This window comes from Diabrotica virgifera, chromosome 3, assembly GCF_917563875.1.
Source record: "Diabrotica virgifera virgifera chromosome 3, PGI_DIABVI_V3a".
Lineage (NCBI taxonomy): Eukaryota > Metazoa > Arthropoda > Insecta > Coleoptera > Chrysomelidae > Diabrotica > Diabrotica virgifera.
Genome location: NC_065445.1, coordinates 232,090,253 through 232,115,877, shown reverse-complemented (window position 1 = coordinate 232,115,877; position 25,625 = coordinate 232,090,253). Strand labels below are relative to the sequence as shown.

Here is a 25,625-nt window from a genome sequence, read left to right as displayed (position 1 = left end):
AGTTTTAATCCCCACTCACACAGACAATTTGCTGAGACATTTGTCAACTAAAAATATATTCCATCTTTCTCTCTAGTCCCTTCTTTCACTCACGGTAAAATATTGCAAAAACTGAGTGCATTTTAAAAAACCGCTTGGAATGAAACGAAAGCCACAGCTAACATGTCTAAAACATAGCTAACATGTCCAAGATATAGCTAACACGTCCAAGATATAGCTAACATGTCCAAGATAAAAAGTGATATGTGCTTTTGCCCTGGGGGGTGAGTATCACCCCTTCTTGGGGGTGGAGAAACACGTTCAAGATAAGTCCGGAAATTGCCAAATTGACTAATTATATGAAACTTTTGTTCTATAGAGTTTTTTCACTAAGTCAATATTTTTCGAGTTATATGTGAGTGAATATGTTCATTTTCAACAAAAAAAGAATGTGTGTGTACTTTGTACGCACGTAAGAAGTTATATTTCTATATTATGAATTCAACAAAATCAATATATCTACTTTAAACAGTTTTTTTGTATTGTATTTAAATATTAAATTAATTTTAGAAAGAACTGAAAGAACACCAAAAAACATATGCATTGTCCGGGATTCGAACTTGGGACGAGCTACCGAGGTTACCCTTACGTACGATTATTTCTCGGTCATAATAATGACAATCGCAGTGACACATAGATAATTGAATAAACATTTTCAATAATATTTATTACCGTACTCCTAAAGACACAAAAATTATAATAAATATATTTACTAAAAACACTAATATATTCTTTTCACGCACATCTTAGTTGCGCTACATAATTTAAAAGATTTAGCGACTAACACCATACTGTCGTTGTACGCATGCGCCGGGAATGTTAAAATTTTACCCTCAATCGCGCCTAAAGAAGTATAACTTAAAAAAAACACATTTTTAGACGGTTTTTCGCAGGTAACTCAAAAAGTAAGAGACGGGGTGATACTCAACACCAGAGCAAAAGGACACATCGGCACACTATCACTTTTGTATTTGACATGTTAGCTTTGGATTCGCTTTCATGCCAGTCCAAAAGGTTCTTAAAATCCGGAGCAAAAACCGTGAGTAAATGTACTACTTGTGTTTTACCTTTCGATAGCAACAAAACTATTTTATGTTGATCCACAAAGACAACAGAAGTGACTATAACTCTCTTGTACTATTCGCCGATGGGTAAAAACCTCTCTTAAGTTAGATTTCGTTGGCAACACATCTCTAGAAGTACGCGGATCTTCAACTATTAACACGAACCATTCTCTGAATTCCATTATCGCTAAACAAATGCTTTTTAGACAAGGCGAAAACGGCGGGTTCTTTGGAGAAAATACTCCCATGAGATTTTTTTGCATAATCACATTCGTGAGACATTCCAGAATAAGATTCAAGAAGTCGCCCACGCGAAAAGTGGTCCAAATTTTTTTTAACAATTTTTTTTAATCAAATTGGAAAAATTCATATATTTGTTCCTAACAATTTCTTTTTAGGTTTTTTGGACTATTCTGGATAAAAAAGGTCTCATAATTTTTCCCTAAAGTTGATAGTTTTCGAGGTAAAAGCATTTTAAAATTGAAAAAAACGAAAAATGGCGATTTTCAAGGCTTAGTAACTCAGTTAAAAGTTATTACTATGAAAGTCGGAAAGTAATTAAATCAAAGTTTAAAGCCCCCTATAAGATCCTGAAGAAATTTTTGTCATTATTTGATTACTAAGCTGTTATTTTTAAGTAAAAATAATGAGCGCCATGCACGTATTAGGCGGCCTTCCATGATGAGTGCGAAAGAGATGCCATTCAGGCAGTCCAATGGCGCATCTCACTCGCACTCACATTTACAGCCGCTTCAATACGATCTTACCGCTCATTATTAATAAATAAAAATAACAGCTTAGTAATAAATTAATGACACAAATTTCTTCAGGATCATGAAGGGGGCTTTAAATTTGATTTAGTCACTTTCTGACTTTCATAATAATAATCTTTAACCGAGTTATTAAGTCTTAAAAATAGCCATTTTCGCGTTTTTCAAATTTTAAATTGCTTATAACTCAAACACGACCTAGAGAAAAATTACAAGAGACCTTTCTTGTTCAGAATGGTCCGAAAAATCTAAAAAAAAATTGTCCGAGCCGAAAATATTGATTTTTGCAATTTGATTTAAAAAATTGGACCACTTTTCGCGTGGGAGACGTCTTGAACCTTATTCTGGGGTGTCTCACGAATGTGATTATGCAAAAAAATCTCTTGGGAATATTTCTTTCAACGAACCCGCCGTTTTCGCCTTGTCTATATCCTCTCTCTGTAATAGTGTAAGACGATAATCTGATATAAACAAACCACTTGTGAAACCAGTATACGTGACGTGACAGAATCGCGAATGGTGAGACAGTGACTTAGTAAGATTTTTAAGTAAGACTTATAATATTTGATACAATCCACAGAACTGAACACTAACTAAAGCCTTAAACTCAATAACAATATACTACGAATCAAACTATACTACAAAAGCCAAAGCCGGACGATCTTAGGTGTGCTCGTTTCACCTTTATAATAAACACGCTTCCAGAAAACTGACCATTCAATGATGGTGTAATGAAACCCTCGAATACTGCACTTCTCCTAATTACCTGGGGAACACTTTGCATCGTACGTTGTCTTTCAACGAACATATTTTGAAGTTAAAAGACTAACTGACGGTCTAGAGATGTGGAGAGTAGTAGGGAGAAGAAGCTAGAGATGTGGAACGATGGAAATAAACTCTAGATTCGCGATATCCACTCCACGATTACCAGCCTGCCGCACGAGGACTCATATCGAGGAAAAGCTTTCTGACCAGATCAACATAGCCGCAAGGATACACCAGAAAGAAGTGATCTTGCCAAATATAAAAAAGTTGTTGCTCGCCATCTGAATCTTCGAGAGAAACTTTCGTCTGGTAGTCATCTTCCTTACTCTGAGTGTATACAAGTATAAAACCAACATGTAGCAATGGTGACTGTTACCTGCTGACTCTTATACCCTGTGTGAATATGGGGCGGTACAAGTTTCAACACATCTACTTAGTTAACGTCTGTTGGAGAAACCTTGCACTGAACAAAATCTCTTGTACGTAATTAACACGATCATTCAGAATGCGTTATCTGGATCTGCAAGATTTAATTATTTGAACTGGACTCGGAAAACAAATACCACGAAATCACAACGTTCTTCAAGTCAACAATAATTAAGAGAATTCGGAAGTCTAAATGATCCTCTATGGAGAGAAGAACAATATGCAATTAGTCAGTTCTAACTTACCTCATCTTCATCATCATCCGAATCATTACTTCCAAACGTTGGTGAAGTAGCAGCTTGTTGTTGTATCAGTATTTGTGGTGTTTTCTTCTTCCGTTGCGATTTCCGTAACTCATCTGCATCTATATTGGTTACTGTAAATTCACTACCACTGAAAAGAAAAAAAAAAGATTCAATTTACGTATAAGAATTGAAATTTTATTTAAGATTGAAACACAGTATATGTGTACCGTTGTTCGTGTCAGAAGGGACTCATAGTGAGATGCCAAAAATAACATGTACAAATGTAGCCTACCAAGTTGGGGGGCGAAGAGTGTACCTAATTGATGGTGGTAAATGCCCTGATAAATAGCAATACTGATACACAAGTCAAGGTACTCAGCTCCGGGCGTCATCACAGTGGTTCCAAATGCCGAAAACGTGGTCATGAACCTTTAAAAGCGTATGTTGTTTATACATTTTGGAATTACTTTCGTTCTCAAGGGTTTTTGGCATAGCTGATTACGAATCTGGCATTATTTTTTCTGAAAAACAAAATGGCGGATCCAACATGGCGGAAAGAAATTGAAAATATCAATCAAAAAGGAAAATTTTTTGTCAAATTTGGTAGGTTAATGTCGCTGATTACAAATCTAACATTATTTTTTTTTTATACAAAATGGCGGATCCAATATGGACGAAAGAAATTCGAAAATTTTATTTTAGCCGCATTTTTGTTTAAAATTTTATATTATAAGGGACTTTTGAAACTGCTGATTACCAATACATTTTCTTTATGAAGTATAATATTCAAAATCTATTACTTATGTACAACTAATTGATGGATTCGACCGTTACTTGATGGAAGTTCATTTTATCTAACAATAAAACACTGAAAACGTTTGTTTTCTATACTTCCACAAAATTTATTATAACTAAGTGACTACAGCTGTTCTGACTACAGCAGAAAAGGCACTCCGCCGAAACAGCTGTAGTCACTTAGTTATAATAAATTTTGTGGAAGTATAGAAAACAAACGTTTTCAGTGTTTTATTGTTATGTACAACTGCCCATACTTACTCAACAATCGCCAGAATTATGTAATATGCGTCATTTCCCACTTTTGTATTCAAACAACTGCCAGCAATGCATAGGCAGCTAAACCAAAGTGATTCTGTATCTCCTTACTATATATTTTAATATTAATAAATACTAGTCGCAGAATTATGCAGAATTTTGTACTTTTTGAATGCATCTTTACAAAATTTTAATTATTTCAAGTATATTTTCACTATTCATGCATTAACAAGTTTGAGGCATTTATTGTTAATAAATGTTGATTTAAGTTACATCTTACGTTACTACATACTTAAAAAAGAAGAATCTGCTTTACAGCGATAAAATGGATAAACTACAAAACGTTTTACAGCGTTTTCAATATACGCGTTCTTTTTCACTTTCTCTGCCGGCCAAAATAACCCCGGACATGGCACAGTTGTTCCTGATTTGTGAACCAGAATACATTCAGTCTCTTCCTCATACCTGCGTATTAGAACTCTACGATAGTATGAGAAAACAACTGTAAACATGAAAATCCCTAAATAGGGACTCCTTTTTCGCCTCATGACCACGTTTTCGGCATTTGGAACCACTGTGCGTCAGTCTGGCAAAAGTGTCTTATGATTACACTCGTGGTCTAAAGAAATACTTCTTCACGCCCAATCTGTCAGTCAAAAATGAAAATTCAGTTTTTAGAGAAGCAAAACGTTAGCATTCCAGTTTTAAATTGAAAAGGGACTTAAATGGAAATAAATGACTACTGCTATCTACTGTTCCCTCAAAAAGGAAACTACTGTTCTAAAAAAACAATGGCATTAGAATGTCAGGAGGAAAATGGAAAGGAAATAAAAATGGACGCTAGTGTACCATTCCATCACACAAGCGTCAGATATCACACGCCCGGGCTTTCCATATGACACGAGCAGAACCTGCTATAACAGTATCCCATCTCTGTTTTCTAAATATTGGAATGTAACATAGACTACGAAAAAGTGGTTTCAGGAGAAGGAACGGAGAGCGTATCGTCATAATGGTGCCTAGACTTAAAAAAATCAGACAGAAGATGATTACAAGAAACACAATTTTATAGAAAACAAAATTATAAGAAGAAGCATGATAACTTTGGTCTGTACAAGAAATTAAAAGAGATCGCTAGCACCAAACAGTTATAAGTTACACAGGCAATGTAATTAGTCTAATGAGTCAAGTTTTAAAGATATTTATGCGAGTTCTTCTTGATGTGCCTATCCGTGACTAATGTTACCGATCCTCATGGCAATCTTTATCTTATCTGCAGCAGTGTGGAAAAGCTTCACAGATGTGTTGAACCAGGTTCTGAGGTTCTTTAACCACGATGTTCCATTCTTCCTGGGCCTCGCTTTAGAAATATTTTTCCTTGCAGGATGGCTTGTATGTATAGCTAGATTCATTTCGCATAATATGTCCAAAATATTGTAACTTTCGAGATTTGATGGTGGTCAGTACCCCTTGGTTCTTCTTCATTCTTCTGAGAGCCTCCTCATTAGCCATAAGTATTCTCCGATATAGCCACATCTTAAATGCTTCCAATTTTCTACACATATCTTCGTTCAAGATCCACGATTCAACACAAAAAGGAAAGAGCAGATGTAGCATTGTAGCATTCTCATTTTTATACCAAGGAAGAGGTTGAACAAAACGAAATGATAGAAATATTGAAAACAGCTAGATTTGATGATATGTAATTACAAGGTATATTGGACATTTTTATATAAAAAGAAAAAGTCTTTACAAACGGAGCATAAACACTTCATCATCATCATCAAGCCGTACGCGTCCACTTCTGGACATAGGTCTCCCTCAGCTCTTTCCATCTTTCTCTGTTTTGTGCGGCTTGCATCCAGTTGCCGACAATACGTTTCAGATCGTCAGCCCATCTGGTTGGTGGTCGTCCTCTGCTCCGTAGTGCTTCTTCTCGTGGCCTCCACTCGACAATACGTTTTGTCCATCGGTTGTCTGACAATCTGGCGACGTGTCCTGCCCAATTCCACTTGAGCGACGCGATTCTTTCGACGGCGTCCGATGTTTTTGTTCTACGACGTATTTCTTCGTTTGGGATTCGGTCCCTCAGGGAGACACCCAACATTTGGCGCTCCATAGCCCTTTGAGTTATGCGAATCTTGTTCACTACCTTTTTTGTGAGTGTTAATGTTTCCGCTCCATAAGTGAGTACAGGCAATGCACACTGGTCAAAGATTTTCCTTTTCAGGCATATGGGTAAGTCCGATTTAAATACATAGCTCAGTTTACCAAACGCTGCCCAGGCTAATCCTATGCGACGTGGGGCTCGCATGTCTGGTTATCTCTTCCCAATCGAATTTCATGTCCCAATTACTTATAAGATTCAGTCTGCTCAATATTCATTCCATCAAGAACAATATTACGATTTAGCACCAGATTAGTCATTATTTGCGTCTTGTTGATGTTAATCTTCAGTCCGACCTCTAAGGAAGCGTGATATAACTTGTTCAACATTATTATTGCATCATCCATACGATCGGCTATAAGGACGATGTCATCTGCGAATCTCAAATGACTGAGCTTCTCTCCATTTATGTTGATACCATATTCGTTCAGATCTGCCTTCTTAAAACTGTGTTCTAAAAGGGTTGTGAACAGCTTTGATGAGATGGTGTCTCCTTGCCGTACTCCTCGCTGTATACAGAATTTATTTGTTTGTTGATCAGATAGTCTTACGCTAGCCGTTGCGTTGTGGTAGATATATTTTATCATGTTAGTATAGCGATAATCTATTCGGCATTATGTCAATGCTTTTAACATTTTCTGCTGGTTTATGGTATCGAACGCTTTCTCGTAGTCCACGAATATCAGTGCCAATGGTTTGTTGTATTCCGCAGACTTCTCCATCAAGTATTTTATTACCAGTAAGTGGTCGTTAGTGCTGTATCCGGATCTGAAGCCAGCTTGTTCTCTAGGCTGATAGAAGTCTAACTTAGCCTCCAGTCTCTTTTTGATAATTTTTGTGAAAAGTTTATATATGTGTGATAGCAGACTGATAGGACGGTAGTTTTTTAGATCTGTTATGTCACCTTTCTTGTGCAATAAAACAATGACTGCATTGTTCCATTGAGAAGGCGTTTTTCCTTGGTAAATGCATTCGGTGAAAAGTTTGGCCAAAACCTGGATAATTTTATTTCCACCTTGTTTGATTGCCTCGATTACTACTCGGTCATCGCCAGGGGATTTATTATTTTTCATTTCTGAAAGTGTCTTTTTAACTTCGTATGGTGTTACTTCTGGCATTAATTCTGATCCCTGGTTTGTGATTTTGGACAGGAGCTGATCTTGCCTTGCGTTGGTGCTCTCATACATTTCGCGATAAAACGATTCGACAACCTTAAGGATTTCGGCTCTATCCGTAGCAATGCTGTTGTCTTTATTTCTTATTCTGTACATATTTTTGTTGCCAATGTTATTCGCATTTCGCCGCAAAACTTTTAAACTTTTGTTTTCTTGAATTATTTGAGTTATTTCTCTTGTATTGTTTTCTCTTATGTCTTTTCGGATTGACCGGTGGATATCTTTATTTAATTTCTTCAGTGTTGTGTAGTTGGTGTCGTATTTTTCCGTCAGTTGTCTTCTTTTACTTATTAACTCTTTGGTATTTTGGCTTAATTTTTCTTTATGGGTCACGACCGTCGGGCAGCATTCCCTTTCGGTTCCTTTAAGTGCCTCCGTTATGAGATTATTTGCTAGTTCGATGTCTTCTATTTCGTTTTCTAAGTCTTGTATACGTCTGGTTAGTATATCTTCATAGAGGTCGTTGTTTTCTGGGGGAATCCATTTCTTCTTTCGTGTTTTGAAGATCATCTTTGTTCTTTCCAAGTTGACATCTAATTGTATCCTTGCTCGGATTAATCTGTGGTCGCTTCATATCGAAAATTTGTTAAGTACTTCAATATCTTTAATTATTTCTTTTCTGTTCGTTATGATAAAATCTATCTCATTTTTGACACTGCCATCTGGGCTTATCCATGTCCATTTACGCTGAGGCTTTTTATCGAAAAAAGAGTTCATCACGGATAAATTTTCCTGGTGTAAGAAGTTAAGCAGTCTTTGCCCTCGTTCATTTCTTTCGCCGTAGCCATACTTGCTCATTGCTACTTCTGCATCATCTTGTTTAAAGCCCATTTTCGCGTTAAAGTCGCCCATAACTATTGTGTAGTATGCTGGTGTAGTATGTAATGCTGTTTGTAGGTCGTCATAAAATATTTCAGTTTCTTCATCCGAGTGGCTAGTCGTTGGAGCATATGTCTGGATTATCTTAAGGTTATATCTTGCATTTAGTTTGAAGATGAGGTACACAATCCTGGGACTTATGCTGTTAATTTTAGTTATATTTTGGGCGTGCTTTCTATGTATAATGAATCCTACTCCACCATTTGAAGTGTCTTCTTCTCCTCTAAAATGAAATAAGTGCCCCGATTTAAGGGTAATTTGAGCTTCTCCTCTTCGTCTGATTTCACTGAGGCCGATGATGTCCCATTTTATTGTTTTCAGTTCTTCCTCCAGTTCCATCATCTTCATAAACACTTACCCTAACTAAAGTCTCAGCTACCAAACTAAGAGTGATACAGAGAAGAATGGAGCGGTCCCGAGATAAGGATTGCCAGACTAAAATGGAGATGAGTAGGACACAAAGCCAGAATGACAGATGGGCGATGGACAAAGAGGTTATTGGAATGGAGACCAAGAGAAGACAAGAGAAGCGTCGGTCGACCGCCTACCGCCTACAGGATGGACCGACGACCGACGATTTAAGAAGGATAAATACAAACTAGATAAGAGCGGCACAGGATAGACAGGGTTGGAAACAAGGGGAGGATGCCTATGTTCAGCAGTGGACTTTTGAGGCTGGATGATGAAGAGAGAAATAGGTAGCCGATATTTACAATTATACTTTACTTGTATTTTTACTTTTTGGTTTTTTATTTACAATATTCTTACCTTTGCGATCCAGATTGCGACGGGTAGTATATCGGCCGATGCCTATACTCCATATCAGAATCAATATCGCCATCATGAGCGTTCGATTCGACATCCCCTATGGCGCTGTCGTCAGTCATTATACCTCTCCTACTACTGGTTTCTACTCTCGTAGTCGTTTTGGACATGGAAGTCACCTCTCTACGGGTTTCGGAGTACTTTATCTCTGTTCCGCTATCTAGCGAACTGTCCTTTGAACCTCCGTCTGAGTCAAACCGTCGATCTAAAAGATGTGGATTATAAATTATATTAATTATATTTAGCTCATGGCATTTCTACATATTTATAAGATTACAATAAACAAGTTAATTTAAAATCACTCTATATAAAAATCCTTAATCATAACCAATTTATAGGCAAACGTTGAAATTGTTTAAGTAGTTAATGGAATTTGCGACGGGCGTCGCATACAGCTAATCTTGGGAACAGCCCTCGTAGGCTCAATGATATGTTTGATAGATTGGACTTCGCCGCAGCTGTATGAAGATGATCGTACTTTCCCTATCTGTGCAACATATACGCTCATCGACCATGTTGACTTCTGAAGCGGTTACGTGTGCACCACGTCTTACGTAGTAGGTCAAATCTAGGAGGTGTCTGTGATGCAAGCTACAATTGTATTTGGTTGAGTTTCCAACCATTCATGGGTACATTTGGTGATCATGTTGAAACTGATGGCTGCGGCCGATTCTGCGGTTTTTATGAAAGATTTTCTGGAGCGTAGTCGACTTTTGGTTGCATCTTATATATAGTTATCAATCGGCAGCGCCATGTTCTTAAGTATCTTTTGGTAGATTGAGTCTGCGAAGGTGTGGTGTCGCTCAGCACTGGTAGCCAATGGCTTGGTGTGGATTTGATTACTCCATCGATCATTCTCATGGTGTTATTTAGCTGGACATAAATCTTTTGAACGTAAGCAGTGTTGATTCATATTGGTGCGCAACATTCAGCCACAGAATAAACAAGAGCTAAGCTTAAAGACCCGAGTGTGGATGCCCATGCCTCCATGTTTTGGTGCAGAGCTTCTGAATTATGTTGTTTCTGGTTTTTAATTTCTCGGCAACTGTACTTAAATATTCTTTAAAGCTTAACGTTCTGTACAAATGTACGCGTGTACAGTGTATTATCAAAGTGAACGTTGTGAACAAAGTGAAGTGTTCTTATCGCCAAATTGTTGTTTAGCTGGAAATAAGTTACTTCGGTTTTAGATGTGTTGGGGGGAAGTCTCCATTTTTGAAAGTAACTTTCCGTAACTTCTAGGTCTTCTATCATAGAATTTCTTCAGCTTCTTCTAGGGATTTTGTTTGTATTAATAAAGTCTAATCATCGGCATACTCAAAGGAATAGTACGTAAGAGTTTATAAATAATTGCTTCTCACCAGATTGTGGCGAAAACTGCTGACAAATCTATGAAAGCAGGAGAACTCTTCAGTTTTCCTTGAAAACCGGCTTCTATGTAAGTTCTGGTATAATATAGGTATCACTATTTTGACACCATCCCAGGATATATTATTTTCGGTAACCTCTAGGTAAAAAGTTATACAGTATGTCCCTGTAAGTTGTATCCATATGGAAAACTTTTTTATTATTAATTTTACGAAAAAAAGTGATTCTTTATAAAAAGCTCTGCATGGTCCAAAACCTAAGATTTAACCATCAAATATCATTTTTTTTTAATATTATACGAGGTATGTCAAAAAGTTTGAATTTCACTCAAGAGTAAAGTAGCTTTATTTTTCACAATATTGAAAATTGCTATTATGAAAAGTTGTTTGGAATTAAAAACTATATTCTAATATCCAATTACATACTTCTAATTAAAAAATTTTTTTTTGACAAATTATGGATAACTAACATTATTTTCAGTATTTCAATTCTGATAACTCTTTTATTATTAATTTTACGAAAAAAAAGTGATTCTTAATAAAAAGTTCTGGATGGTCTAAAACCTAAAATACAACCATCTTATATCAAATTTTATCAATTTATCAATACGAGGTATGTCAAAAAAGATAAATTTAGATCAAAAGTTAAATACCTTTATAGTTCAGAATATTTCAATTAGAAGGATGTAATTACATAATGAAACATAGTTTTTAATTCCAAATAACTTTTTATAATAACAATTTTCGATATTGTGGAAAATGAACGTATTTTACTCTTGAGCGAAATTCATATTGTTTTACTTACCTCGTATAAAATTGATAAAATTTGACATAAGACGGTTGTATTTTAGGTTTTAGACCATGCAGAACTTTTTATTAGGAATCACTTTTTTTCGTAAAATTAATAATAAAAGAGTTATCTGAATTGAAATAACTAGTTATCCATAATTTTTCAAAAAAAAATTTTTCAATTAGAAAGATGTAATTACCTACTAGAGAATAGTTTTTAATTTCAAACAACTTTTCATAATAGCAATTTTCAATATTGTGAAAAGTAAAGCAACTTTACTCTTGAGTGAAATTCAAAATTTTTGACATATCTCGTATAATATTCAAAAAATTTGAGATTTGATGGTTAAATCTTAGGTTTTGGACCATGCAGAGCTTTTTATGAAGAATCACTTTTTTTCGTAAAATTAATAATAAAAAAGTTTTCCATATTGATACAACTTACAGGGACATACTGTATATTTGAGACTTTGTGGATATAATAAAAAGCTGATATTATGTCCTATCTTAGTATGACTTCCTCCGTTTTTTGTTTGATATTAGCTTATGGATCTATTCAATACTTAGCTGAATATAGATCTTATACCAAATGTAAAAAAATCAATAAAAGTATTGTTGGGTATATATAAGAATGCAGCTAACTAAATGTTAACTACTTACCGAGTGACGGGAACGGATACTGCTGACTGGAATAAAATGACTTTACACCCATGGCATTTTCGGCCCTCTGCGCCCATCTACCTTTCGGAGCAGCCACCCCTTTACTTAGACTAGAAGGCTGACTAGTATCTTCCGTTAACTGTTTCTTAGCCCACTGGGGCAGCTGACCTATGCTAAACCTAGAATAAAAATATGCAATATTTACAGAACATTATATTATAATAATGTATTTTAATACTATAAGACCAGGTAAAATTATTAAAAACAAACAAAAGAAACATAGTCTCATGGGCACTGAGGTCTATGAATTTTATAATAGATTTTTCACGTTTTTCAAAGCCAGCTTCGATATGTAGTTCTTCCTCTTCTTAAAGTGCCTATCCGTTCCGGATGTTGGTGATCATCATGGCTATCTTGACTTTGTTTACCGCAGCGCGGAACAGTTCAGTGGTAGTCATTTTATACCACTTTCGTAAATTTTGAAGCCAGGGAATGCGTCTTCTTCCCGGTCCTCTTTTACCATATACCTTCCCTTGGAGAATCAGTTGGAGAAGGCCGTAACGTTCTTGATTTCTCATTGCATGTCCTAGATATTCTAATTTTTTTGTTTTGTAGTTAGGGCCAGTATTTGGTCACAGCAGCTTCATCCTCTTCTAAAACCGGCTTGCTGAATTGGTACAGCGACCTCAATAGTGTTACATATTCTGTTATATTAGAGTTGTTCCAGTAATTTATAACACCAACTGAATAAGACAATAGGCCGATAACTTTCAAGTAGTTTGTTGTCTTTTCCAGGTTTCTGGATTGCGATAGTTTTTGTTGTTTTGAATTCTGGAGGTAGCACAGCTGTAGTCACAATATCGGCACAATGTGTTTTTGTACCGGTGTGGACTATAAATTCAGGATACATTCCATCGAAGCCAGCTGCTTTTCCTGTTTTGGTTTGGTAAAGTGCTTCGTTTATTTCATCCAATGAGAAGGCACGTGAGTATTCTGATGTTGCTGGTATATTTGCTTTAAGTTGTTTAAGAGTTCGTCTTGCGACCGATGTGTGAGTTTTCTCAGATGGAGCTCGGGAGTTTTCTCTGATCTGATGTCTATGTTAATATTTACGTCTACGAGTAAAATACACGGCAATTATTCTTATATTACTGGGATCAATACCAGATAGCCTAGATCTATTCCACGCTCAATTTAATCAACTGCTAAAATATTTAAAACATATTAAACTTCAGAATATGTAAAATACTAATCACTCTCCCCCTACTCACTTGCCCCCTTACTAATCCCTCACTGAAGTTGATGCAAGGTTATTTTTATTCAATAAAAAAAAGACATTTGTGGTATACTCACCTATAATTAGTATCAACATTATTGACTCCTTCATAGAAATCAAAGTTATTGCTTTCGCTGAACACCTCGTGCTCCCACTGTTTACCCTGCCTCATAGCTTGCTGGCTCAATCTCGCGTGCATGGTGACCACCATATCGTGCGGAACTCGCCACACGAAGATGCAGCCGTCTCCACTGGCAGAGATCAGTCGGCGGCAATCGTTGGTGAAACGAAGACCCGTCGCTAGCTCGGAATGGCCGCACATGGTGGCCATACATTCTCCAGAGTAATAGTCGTAGACTGAGAGTGATTTGTCGGTACAGGAAGTGGCTAAGTAGATACCGGACCTATCCAAGACGACCTAAAACAGGGCACTTGTTAAAAAAAGTCTTACATTAAGTCCGTGTCACACGGTCAAACTGCAGTTTGTTCAAATAAAAATCTAGCTGTCACACGATGAGTCAAATTTGATCAAGTTATCTAATGACTTGTTTGTGCTTTATTTAAAATTCAAATTTTTCGTATCCAGAATGAAAAAAAAGGCTGAAAGGAGTTGTGACTTTTTTAAGTACTGCCACTGTTCTGGCATATCAGACTGGAAAAATAGACAAGAAAAAACGCAGAATGTGGCCTAGACCTTGTTTGTTCATAGTGCAGAACGAACTTAGAGTTGAAGATCCTTTAAGTTACAATTCTTTTTGAAAATGTCTGAGCAGTCCTTCCAGACATTACTAAATTATGTGCAAGAGTATTTATATTTAAGAAATCTTGTTCTTTACAGATTAATTGTTACTTTACACACAGTTTTTTGGGCACAGGGGAATCATTAAAAAGTTACTTTACGAAAATTGCACATAATACACTTGGTGTAATAATAATAAAAGAAGTAATAGCTGCAATCATAAAAATTTAGAAAAAGACTACTTAAGGTTTCGTATTTATCTATATAAAATGCACAAAAGTAGATGTTTGAATTTGCTAAAGTTAAAATATTAAATAATTCAAATTGTTTTTCTTGTACGTACCGTAAATAGAAGAAGAATGGCAGGAAATTAGCAATAAAATTAATAGCAAATGGCATTTTCCACATTGTCTAGGAGATGTAAAACATGTAAACTTTCGACGTATCAGAGGGATGGGGCATACTATAGAAATTATCAAAGAACTGACAACATTGAAACAACTCGTTTTTAGTAAATTTAAGTTCGTGGATGGTTAGGTTTGAGAATAGGTATAATTATTCAGTTGCTACGGGAGGTCTTATGCTGAACTCTTTAAGAGAAAAATGTGATTTTCGGGTAAATACGGATTGTCAGAAGAAAATTGAAGAATGGAACGGTCACTACTTGGACTGACTCTCAGAGACAGGGTCAGAAACGAAGAAATCAAAAGAAGGACTCAAAAGGTATAATTATTCAGTTGCTACGGGAGGTCTTATGCTGAACTCTTTAAGAGAAAAATGTGATTTTCGGGTAAATACGGATTGTCAGAAGAAAATTGAAGAATGGAACGGTCACTACTTGGACTGACTCTCAGAGACAGGGTCAGAAACGAAGAAATCAGGACAGGCGTCACAGATGTCATAGAGCGAGTAGCATGACTGAAGTGGAATTGGGCGGCCCATGTAGACAGAATGAAGGACGGGAGGTAGATCCAAAAATTACAGTGTGAAGACCACGAGCAGACAGAATAAGTAGAGGTAGAGCACCTACACGATGGACAGACGACGTCAAGCCCAAGACCGACAAAACTGGAAGAAATTAGGGGAGGCCTATGTTCAGCTTTGGATGCAGAAGGCTGGATGATGATGGATTGTCATGATAAAATGTGGCCGGAATAATATTTGTTTCAATAATATTAAAACATTTACCTTTATCAACGTTCCATCGTCTCCTGTACTACCCTTAAAGCTCTTGGTATGTTTTCCGTTATGTACACTGTAAATGCGGACGTTTCTATCCTGGCAAGCGGTCAACACATGTTTTTGTCCTGTATCCACCTCCATATCATACAGGGTAGTTTTGCCAGTAGCGTTGTGTGCTCTAGTGAATTGTGGTTTATTGTTTAACTCCCCTAGTGACCTAAAATAACAAAAAACCTGTAGTACAAGAGAAACGCACTTATTGGCAAAGACAATACACAAAAAATTATTCCTGTCTAAGTGTTATTTGAGAACATCAACTTGATCGTAATACGAAAAAAAAACAAAGTACATGGTAGTCAGTAAGCGCGAAATATTAAATACACGGCTTTTGGTTAACCAACAAGCAATTGACAGGGTGGACAGCTACACATACCTTGATACCAACATAAACAGCCAATGGGACCGCACTTGTGAAATGAAACAACGCATAGTAAAAGCGAGATCAGCGTTCATAATGATGAAGTCTCTTTTCAGAAGTTACGATTTACCACTTGCTACCAAAATCTCTATCATCAGATGCTATGTATTTCCTACCTTATTATACGGACTAGAAGACTAAACAATTTCCGAAGCTTCTTTAAGAAAACTCGAGGTATTCGAGATGTGATATTACAGACGCATTTTAAGAATTTCGTGGGTGTATCGTGTGACTAATGTTGAGGTCCTACGTAAAATGGACAAGGAATGCGAGATAATTAACACCATCAAAGAGCACAAACTAGAATATCTTGGCCATGTTATGAGGAATGAACAGAGATATGGCTTGTTGCAACTCATTCTTCAGGGCAAGGTATTTGGAAAGAGAGTACCAGGAAGAAGAATATCTTGGCTTCAAAAACTGAGAAAGTGGTTCAATACACCGACAACCGGACTATTCCGAATAGCAGCAAGCAAAGTTAGGATAGCCATGCTGGTCGCCAACATTCGGAATGGATAGACACCGTAAGAAGAAGAAGTGTTATTTAAAATATTCTAGATAATTAGAACATACTGTAACAAAAGATTACTTTTGACCGACCCTCGTATAACAGGTCCCATCTCCACACACACAAAGCGACATCGATGTTTTTAGATAATGCGCGATGCAGCGGCGGGAAAGACGAGCAATTAACCGAATGTCGCGACCATAATTAGAGATGGGCAGAACTTTCCAGAAATAACGGCTGGTGTATATAAAGAACGAATTTTGTAAATAAAGTTAGTTATAAGCGAGAATTTGTAAAGTAAAATTGATATAAATAAATAAAGTCGTATATAAATACGAACCGTTCGTTTTTTAACTGTAAGTTCGGTACAATACAATGTCTGAGAATACATACAAAGAGGTACACAAATAGACAAATTAACAAGCAGTTGGACTTGGTCCTAGGTTTTTATCCAACATGACCGGAATTCAATATTTGAACTCTTTGTGTAACTTTACATCGATTGATAGACGATTTCACTAATTTTGGAGAGTCATTTTTGCCAAACTGCTAATCATAACTTTTTACTGAAAATTACATCAAAAATGGAACTAAATATTCGAGATCCACTTTTTAATACGCGACGAACAATATATCACAAGTACTATTTCTGTGACTATAACGTGGCACTTCCGGTTACAACTTTTAACCGGAAGTGATATAAAAATAGGAAGTATATAATTGTTCTCGTCTCGCCAAGGCGCGTCGTTTAATATATCGCGTGTATTATTTCGGTGACTTTAAAACAGTAATTTTTGCAGCAACTCTGAAACCAGAAGTGCGAGGTCAAATTTATCACCTTTAATACTACCTTTGGTTATAAGCTCTCATTCGACACCTCATTTGTCATTATATCTGTTATAATGTACACACGTTGTAAAATGGGTGAACACAAAATAGATAATGTCACTTACCGGAATATGAGACTTTTGTCGGCTCCACACGACACCATCTGTGTATTTCCCCCATGATGCAAAAACCGTACAGCCGTAATCGAAGAAGAATGGTCGTCTAAAGTTTGCAGAAACTCATATCCGTCCTTCATATCGAAGACGTGAATAAGCCTGTCTCGGCTGGCCGATGCCATCAGGTTGAGGCTAGTGTCTGAGTATTCTAGACAAAGGACTTCAGCATCGTGAGCTTCGATTTTGCAAACCTCTCGCATCGATGATACGTCGTGGATACGAATATTTCCTGAAGGCAAACGAAAAATAGAAATATAAAATAATAAAATGCAAAGTTTATATAAAATATTGTAATGATTACAAAAATAAATAGACTTGTACCTGCTCTGTCTCCTGATGCTAAATGTTTTCCATCTGGACTAATCCTTATACATCTAACACCGTTTCTTCCATCGTAAGAAGTGTTTTCTTGTTTTTCCGTTGTTCCAGAAATATCGAGATCTTTTATGAACGATAAATCTCTATCTACATAAACAACTTTCAGTAATTCCTAAAAAAAATAATGTATAAACTATTTTTTTTATTGGTTTTAGAGTTACAACTCGCGCGTATTTGTGTTATAAGTAAGAATTTAGACTCCATGTAGTGTGGATGCCGACGCCTTGTTTTAGTTTAGAGCACCGTATCTAGCTTATTTGTGAAAAAAGTAATAGCTGAGTTATCCACGAGTTTGGACGCAAATTGTTAGTTAGTCAAAAGAATTAGTTTAAACACCGCAGAATATACGTCAAACTAAGTTTGATTTAAAGTATCAATTTATTCTATGTCTTGCTTCTAGTATAAAAGCTACACGTTATGAAAACGCTTATTATTAATTCCGTTGATTAATACTAAAGAATACATCCTTAGTTCATAATATCTTAGTTACCTTTAAGTGCTATTCAGCCATGTGATGGATGGCCGAAGTTATCGTTAACGTAAAGTTATCCTGTAGTTATGTTATAATCCTCGAATTGGTGTGATGTATCATATTTAACTTACCTAACTACTTGGGTTATTCCTTGTCAGTTCTTGAGTTATCTGGTATATCAACTGTTACTTTATAACGCGACGTTAAACCTCAAGTTATGAGATAACTCTGTGTAGGTATGTAAGGATATGTAAGGTTAGTTCATCTTTTGACTTGTATTTAGATAGAAATCAAGTGAATATTCAACGAAGAACGATGCTTCATGTTGTCCTAGGATTTTGTGCGGCATGTTATTAATTTAAAAATAATTTAAAATTAAAAATATCAAAAAATTGACTTCAAATAACAATTAAAAGCCCATAGGTAATAATACGATTAAAATAATAATTAACAATAAAAAGTAAAGCTATAGAAGGGTAATACAATTTTAAAAATCATACAAAAATCAACTCGAGATGTAATTGTTGAATATAAGTTGAAATTTATAAACATATGCAGTGTTGCCAGATAAATTTTTGTAAATGCACTGGAATGACTGAAATGGTGACACAAAATGTACTAAACCAACACATTTTGTACAAAAACTAAAAAAAACGTCGTTTAATGTTATTTGAAGCCAATTTCTTATATCACAAAATTGGAGGTTTTTACTTTAAGATACTTTAGTATCAAAAGTTTGGTTGTTAATTGTATCAAATTGCTACAATTGTACCAAGTCTGGCAACGCTGTTGTTATGGATATCTTCCCATCCTGTCAAGCCTGTGGCACGTTCCGATAAATCTCTCGCGCTCACTCCAACTTGTACTATTTCTACATAATTATCTTTGTTACTTCAACCTTTTTTCCTCAAATGTTATTTCTAATATAACGTTGATGAAATAACTATCTCATAACTCTGACCGATACATCACACCGAATTATACCTAAATAGTTATGGGCATCGTTATTCCTGAGAGTTATCTTAACTTTAACTCAAACGTTAAAGTTAACTTCGGTCATCCATCACACGGCTGATTGTATATATTAATAGTGCTATTGTATTAGTGTTTCGCGGACTAGTGTGAATCGGACTGTTAACTCGTCGGTTAAAATATGAGAACTTTGACCAGATCTCAATTTATTAATCGTAACAAAGTTAGACATTAAATTAAATATTTGTTAATGCTTTTATTCTTTTATTCCCACATTAGTGAGTCTTTTACTGGGTGCTCGCCACTAGGCTGCTTTCCTCTATGTGATTTTACAATAATTATACATACAGTCCGTCTAATTTACTTACCGTTGCACGTCATTATCTACGCCAGAGATCTAAGTTGACATAGTTGACACTAGTGTGAATCGGACTGTTAACTCGTCGGTTAAAATATGAGAACTTTGACCAGATCTCAATTTATTAATCGTAACAAAGTTAGACATTAAATTAAATATTTGTTAATGCTTTTATTCTTTTATTCCCACATTAGTCTTGAGTCTTTTACTGGGTGCTCGCCACTAGGCTGCTTTCCTCTATGTTATTTTACAATAATTATACATACAGTCCGTCTAATTTACTTACCGTTGCACGTCATTATCTACGCCAGAGATTTAAGTTGACATAGTTGCCAAAGTATAAAAAAATCCTGAATCCATTTTAAATCAAATAGATCACATAATTATTGTGAACGTGGGTTATACAACAAAACAAATTAATATTCAATGTAAATAAATAAAATCTTTAGAAACAGATAACAAGCATTAAATTATAATCTTACGTTAAAGTAAATAATAAAAACAGTAAATATAATAAAACAAATACTTATAGTAAAGAATATTAACAAATATGAAGTGTCATCACTGCAACTGTCAAATAACTGTTACCAATTTATTCTAAAATGTCACCTTCGTTCGATTACAGTTACAGTGTGTTCCGAGCAAATGTGCTTCATAAAAACGCTTTACAATCCATTTATACAAATTAAATGAAACATATTATTGTGTATTTCTTTAGGTTAACATTAATAGAAATCTTCAAATATTATTTCTACGCGTATATAATAAAATATGTCTAGTGGCTGTAATTCCAGTGTACTAGGCAAAATGATTCTAAAAAAGAACACACCCACCGCCTAAATATATCGTGTTGGTATCATGTGACGTCACAGGCTATGACGCGGATGACGTGCAACGGTAAGTAAATTAGACGAAGTATATGTATTGCTGATTGTTTGTGATGGGACAGATTGCAATAAACATTGGATGTTATTAAAAAAATTAGAGGGTGGTCCTTCGGTTTGGAATTTATTACATTGTTAATTACGCTCTAAATGGTAGTAAGATCGCCATCTTAATTTATTGTTCATCTTCCATCATAATCTTAATAAATCAATATTACTAAATATAAATGTACTTACATTACTATAAATATTTGGCTGATAAATTCCTTTGGAACTGTTTTCATTTATTTTGTCTAGAGTCCACACTCTTATGGTGTCGTCCGAACTGCAGGTGAGAAAACTGCCTGGTGGTAGAGGACTGTTCGGAGGTGCCATCTCTACGCCCCAAATGCACGCCGAATGGTACAGAAATGAAAAAGATTTACCCACCTAAAAGAGAGAGTTAAAAAATAAAGGGAGCAATAAACGGTATCCCCCAGAGAAAATGACCTCCACTCCCAGATTTTTTTTTTATTTCTTTACGTTCTGTGTGATCAAAAATAAAACACGGTGTCATTTTAACCTCCTTTCCCATTCCCCTACCTCCAAAAACGGCATTTTTCGTATTTATCTTTTTTTATGTGGGATGCATCTGCATGTCTATTTTTTTTATTTTGTGTATTTTATTAAAAACTATTTCTAATATTTTTCAGATTTTTTCATAGGGTACGTACAAAACTCCACGTATGAGTTTTACTCCATTTTAAAAACTTCAAAATAAATAAAATCAAGGTTTTTTATAGGTTATATATAATTTGAAGTAACCGAGTCCTTTAGAGCATTTAAAAATTGCCCGAAACACGTTCAAATCTCAAAAAAATACTCCCAAGAAACACTCCACGTTTTTGGGGGTTTGAACGTATTTTTCCCATTTTTTAACGTCCTTAAGGGCTCAATTACTTTAAATTATATATGATATGTAAAAATAACCTTGATTTCACCTATTTTTAAGTCTATAAAATGGGAAAAAACTCCAAAACCACTAAAAACCAGTTTTTCGGGGGTTTGAAGGTCTTTCACCTTACGAAAAAATCTGAAAAAAATTAGAAGTATGGATTTTGATAAAATACACAAAATAAAAAATTAGACCTGCAGCCATCTCTAAAAAACGTTATATACCTAGGCTTTTTTCGAAAAAAAAACGCATTTTGTAGTACACAAGTATGTACGCTCAAGCTACGAGTCTATATTTGTTTTGTAAAAGCCTCAACAACTATGCGTGTGAATTTTTTAAAATTTTTAAATTGATTGCATCCCAGCTAAAAAAAATAAAAACGAAAAATGACGTTTTTGGCGGTGTGGGGAGAGGTAAAGGGTGGAGGGTTAAAATTGCGATGGTTTTTTTTTACTCACATCGAACTGAAAAAAAAAAATGAAAAAAATTGAATTATGGGAACAAGGACATGTTGCCTATATTAACTGGGGGTACTGTTTAAAACAGATATACTTACCCTCTGAATATTGAAGACATCCCAAACGTATATGGAGTGATCGTTGTAAACGGACGTTAATTTATTATTCGTTTCATCGAACGTTATGGCTACGGTGTCGGGATATTTGGCATCTTGTTGAGGTGTGGCCATATGCCTACAAAAAAAATGTGTTTTAAACAGGGAGTTCATGATGGGATCCAATGGAATTATTGTTAAGAATGGTCAAACAAATTTGCCCACTTGGCATATTATCCTATATTTCATTAAACTGGCAATCTAGGTATTTGTACGATTGAAGTCGTTCAATTTTTGGCCATTTACTTCCAATATCTCCCTGATGGTTTTTGTTTTTGAGACTCCAACCACTTTGTTCTTCTTACATTCAGGTTAAGCCCAAAGTCGGAACTTTTGGATACAACTCAATCCACCAACCCTTGTAAATTCTACAGCGTATCTATAATCACAACGGTATTGTCAGCATACCTTAAGTTGTTTATTTTTTTATACCATTTATGGTTAGGCTTTCCTCACAGTTGTAGAGTACATTCTCTATTATTTTGTTGATATAAAAGTTAAATAACAGTGGCGATATTATCCAAACCCGACGAACACGTCTACTAATTCCGAAATCTTGCCTAAGGAAGGGTATCAAATGTATTTCTTATCCCTGTATTGTATTTTAACCATAGCATATTTACGATAGCAGATGGTTTTTACAGTGCCGGATTAACCAATAGGCAAAGTAGGCAGTTGCCTCGGTTCCTTGGCCCTAGAGGGGGCCTCGCAGGGCACAAAACGAAAAAATAATAATTAGACTTAAATAAAAACTATAAATGTTGAAAAATTCAAATATCGAGCAATACCATAAGAGTGATGGTGGACGTATAAAACTACATTGCAGTGCATACCTTTGTTCACATAAGACATAGAAAGTCCATGTTGTGAGAATAAATCGCTAATGAATGCCCTTTGGTAATAGGAACAATACTACAGATGGAAATAAGAAAGACGATTCGAGAGTGGAGTAGAAAAACGCAATAAAAAGCAGGAGAAAGAAAAGACCCTTAAGCAAGATCGAAAACAGAACCAAAACTTACTTAAATTCAGTTTCACACGGAAATCCATAGCTAGTGAAGCTGCAACCAATAAAAATGCACGTGATGAAATAGAAATAACTGAGTGAAACATAGCTTCCGTAACTGAAGAAGATAAAAAAACATGTAACGACAGCTCTATTCCAGTTCAAGAAGGTTAAGAACCAGAAACCGAAACTAACTTAAAAATTGAAATTAATAATTGGGTCCTAAATTCGGAAAACGACATAGGATTACGCCGATTACGGAATACAATAACTGAAGAAGTACGGAGATCTTGTATCGGGAAAGGTCTTCAGAATGTAAAAATCTTAATGAAAGTTTTTCAGCATCAAAAAGAAATTTTGAAGGCATTACAAGATTTTTACAAAATCTATGGTTTTTCGAAAATATATCAGTGGAACAAAAATTCAAAGAGATTATCTAACGTATTCTCCCTAAATGGAATATCGTATTTTGGGTTTGTTCAGACCGTGTAGGTAAAACTTTTTTCAGCCTATAGCCACCGTTGGGAAGTTATGATCAAATGCTTAAATGAAACTCCACTATAAATATCTGCGATTATAAGCGATCTGATTCGCCACGATCTAGTACTTAAAAGAACAAGCAGCACAAGATGGTCTGCAAGGGCACATACAACAAGACCTTTGTCTAACGGTTACAACGCTTTTGAATCTGCTGTTCATGCTTTTGCTGAAGACACTAATCAGAAAACCGAAACAGTTCATGAGGCTAAGCGTTTGTTGAAAGAAATGTAAAAATGAAACATTCATAATGAATGAGTTTTGGGTAATGAATGAGTTTTGGGCAACAATTTTAGAACGCGTCTACGCTGTCAGTAAATCATTACAGAGAGAAGAGAAGAGATTGAACTTAAAACTGCAGTTCAACTTCTAAATTCACTTTTGGAGTTCTTAATCCCAAAGACATAGTTTTGCTTACTACGAGCAGAAGACCTGGGATCTACAATACTCTGAATATTCCGACGCGAGTAAACGAAAACCAGCAAGAAAACTACATTTTGATGATGCTAATATTAATGGAAGTTTTTCTACAGTGTGGACAAAAGTTAAAGGTTGAACCGTATCCACCAATGTTCGATAAGCTAATTACTGAGCAGAGTCGTCGCGTCGGTTGGCAGTGTACGGGTCAGTAAACTCAGTATTTGGTCTTTTGTGTTTTTACAAAATTGAGTGATACTCTAATAAATGAGTGTGCTGGGTAAAAGTACATGAAAACTATCCTGATGACATTGAATCTAAACTTGAAGAGCAGTTTGAAGAGCAGTTCAAATGTTTTATAGCCCAGCTTCAAGACTTGTATAGGGAAAACTATTTCTGCTACACAGTCATGTTGGGTTATTTCGCAACAGGCGAACTAGGTTTATTAAGGGGCCTCATAGCTTGGGTTGCCTAGGGGCCTCAAGATTCTTAATCCGGGATTGGATGGTTATGACTTACTGGGGATTACTTGTTATATGCCTGTCTCTTCTTTCTCGTTAAAAGCAATTCTGCTTGTTCATTGGCGGGTTGATACCTCTGTGGAAGGTTGTCACTCCATCTATTGAGCGGTCGGATTATACTTCTTCTACCCAGGGCCCCCGCTACCATATGTGCAAAGTGTGCAATGCACACGGGCGCCATCCTTTAGGGGCGCCAAAACCCGGCGTCAAAAATTACAAAAAAAGCAAAGAAACAAAAAAAAAATAATTTTAAAATAAAAGTTGAGAAATTAAATAGGATTCAGCTTAAACAAACACGAAATTTTATTAGTAAACTCAGGTAGTCAGGCATTTTAATTTATTTTGTTATGCTTTTATTCTGTTTGTTTCATTTTGATATTTTAGCCTACTAATAATAGTCCATTTACTCACGGTTTTTGTTGTGAATTTTAAAGAACCGCTTATATTGACATACAATTTGTCATACACCTGGAGGTATTCTCGGGGGTGACAAAACATTCGTTCAAAATAAGTCCGGAATTGGATAAACTGACTAATTCTAAGCAACTTTGGTTGTGTAGAGATTTTCACTAAGTCAATTCTTTTCGAGTTATCTGCGAGTGAGTATGTTCATTTAAAAAAAACCGTTTTTAGACGGTTTTTCATTAGCTAAACGGCTAATTAGGGGGTTTTTTCATGTTTTTTTTTACCAAGAAAAGGACCAACATTATTTTTAACTTACTTACTTTTGATGTTAAAAAAATATAGCTTCTTTTAAACACTTTAAAAAAGTTGTAATGATTTTTCCCTGATAAGTGCTTGATTTTTTGGTTATTTTACGTTGAAATATTTGTTTTGTAATATGACGAAGAACAACCCCCTTTTCATCAGCTACAACTCTGCTTCTACTGGGTCTGCAGACTTCATACATAGGTACTTACACCATTTTTTTTCACTTTTTTATAAGCTATATTTTTTTGATATAATACTTACTTTTTGAGTTATTTGCGAAAATCCGTCTAAAAAATTGTTTTCTTTTGTTGAAAAATGAACATAAATTTACTCGCAAATAACTTGAAAACTATTGAAAAGTACTGACAGAAAAAAATCTTTATAGAAGAAAAGTTATTTAAAATTAGTCAT

At 35.4% G+C, this 25,625-nt stretch overlaps 1 protein-coding gene across 13 annotated transcripts in view; it reads right to left on the bottom strand.

The window, feature by feature from the left end:
- Positions 1 to 25,625, bottom strand: part of LOC114331769 (mitogen-activated protein kinase-binding protein 1) — a 742,485-nt gene that overhangs the window by 42,530 nt on the left and 674,330 nt on the right. For all 13 annotated transcript variants that reach the window (XM_050645932.1, XM_050645936.1, XM_050645940.1 and 10 more), the window contains 9 exons: positions 21,966 to 22,101; positions 20,713 to 20,904; positions 17,733 to 17,901; positions 17,361 to 17,640; positions 15,428 to 15,638; positions 13,578 to 13,918; positions 12,225 to 12,403; positions 9,352 to 9,613; positions 3,310 to 3,457 (listed from right to left, as the gene is read on the bottom strand). In XM_050645932.1, coding sequence (XP_050501889.1) covers positions 3,310 to 3,457; positions 9,352 to 9,613; positions 12,225 to 12,403; positions 13,578 to 13,918; positions 15,428 to 15,638; positions 17,361 to 17,640; positions 17,733 to 17,901; positions 20,713 to 20,904; positions 21,966 to 22,101 — 1,918 coding nt within the window. The remainder of the gene's footprint in view (positions 1 to 3,309; positions 3,458 to 9,351; positions 9,614 to 12,224; positions 12,404 to 13,577; positions 13,919 to 15,427; positions 15,639 to 17,360; positions 17,641 to 17,732; positions 17,902 to 20,712; positions 20,905 to 21,965; positions 22,102 to 25,625) is intronic.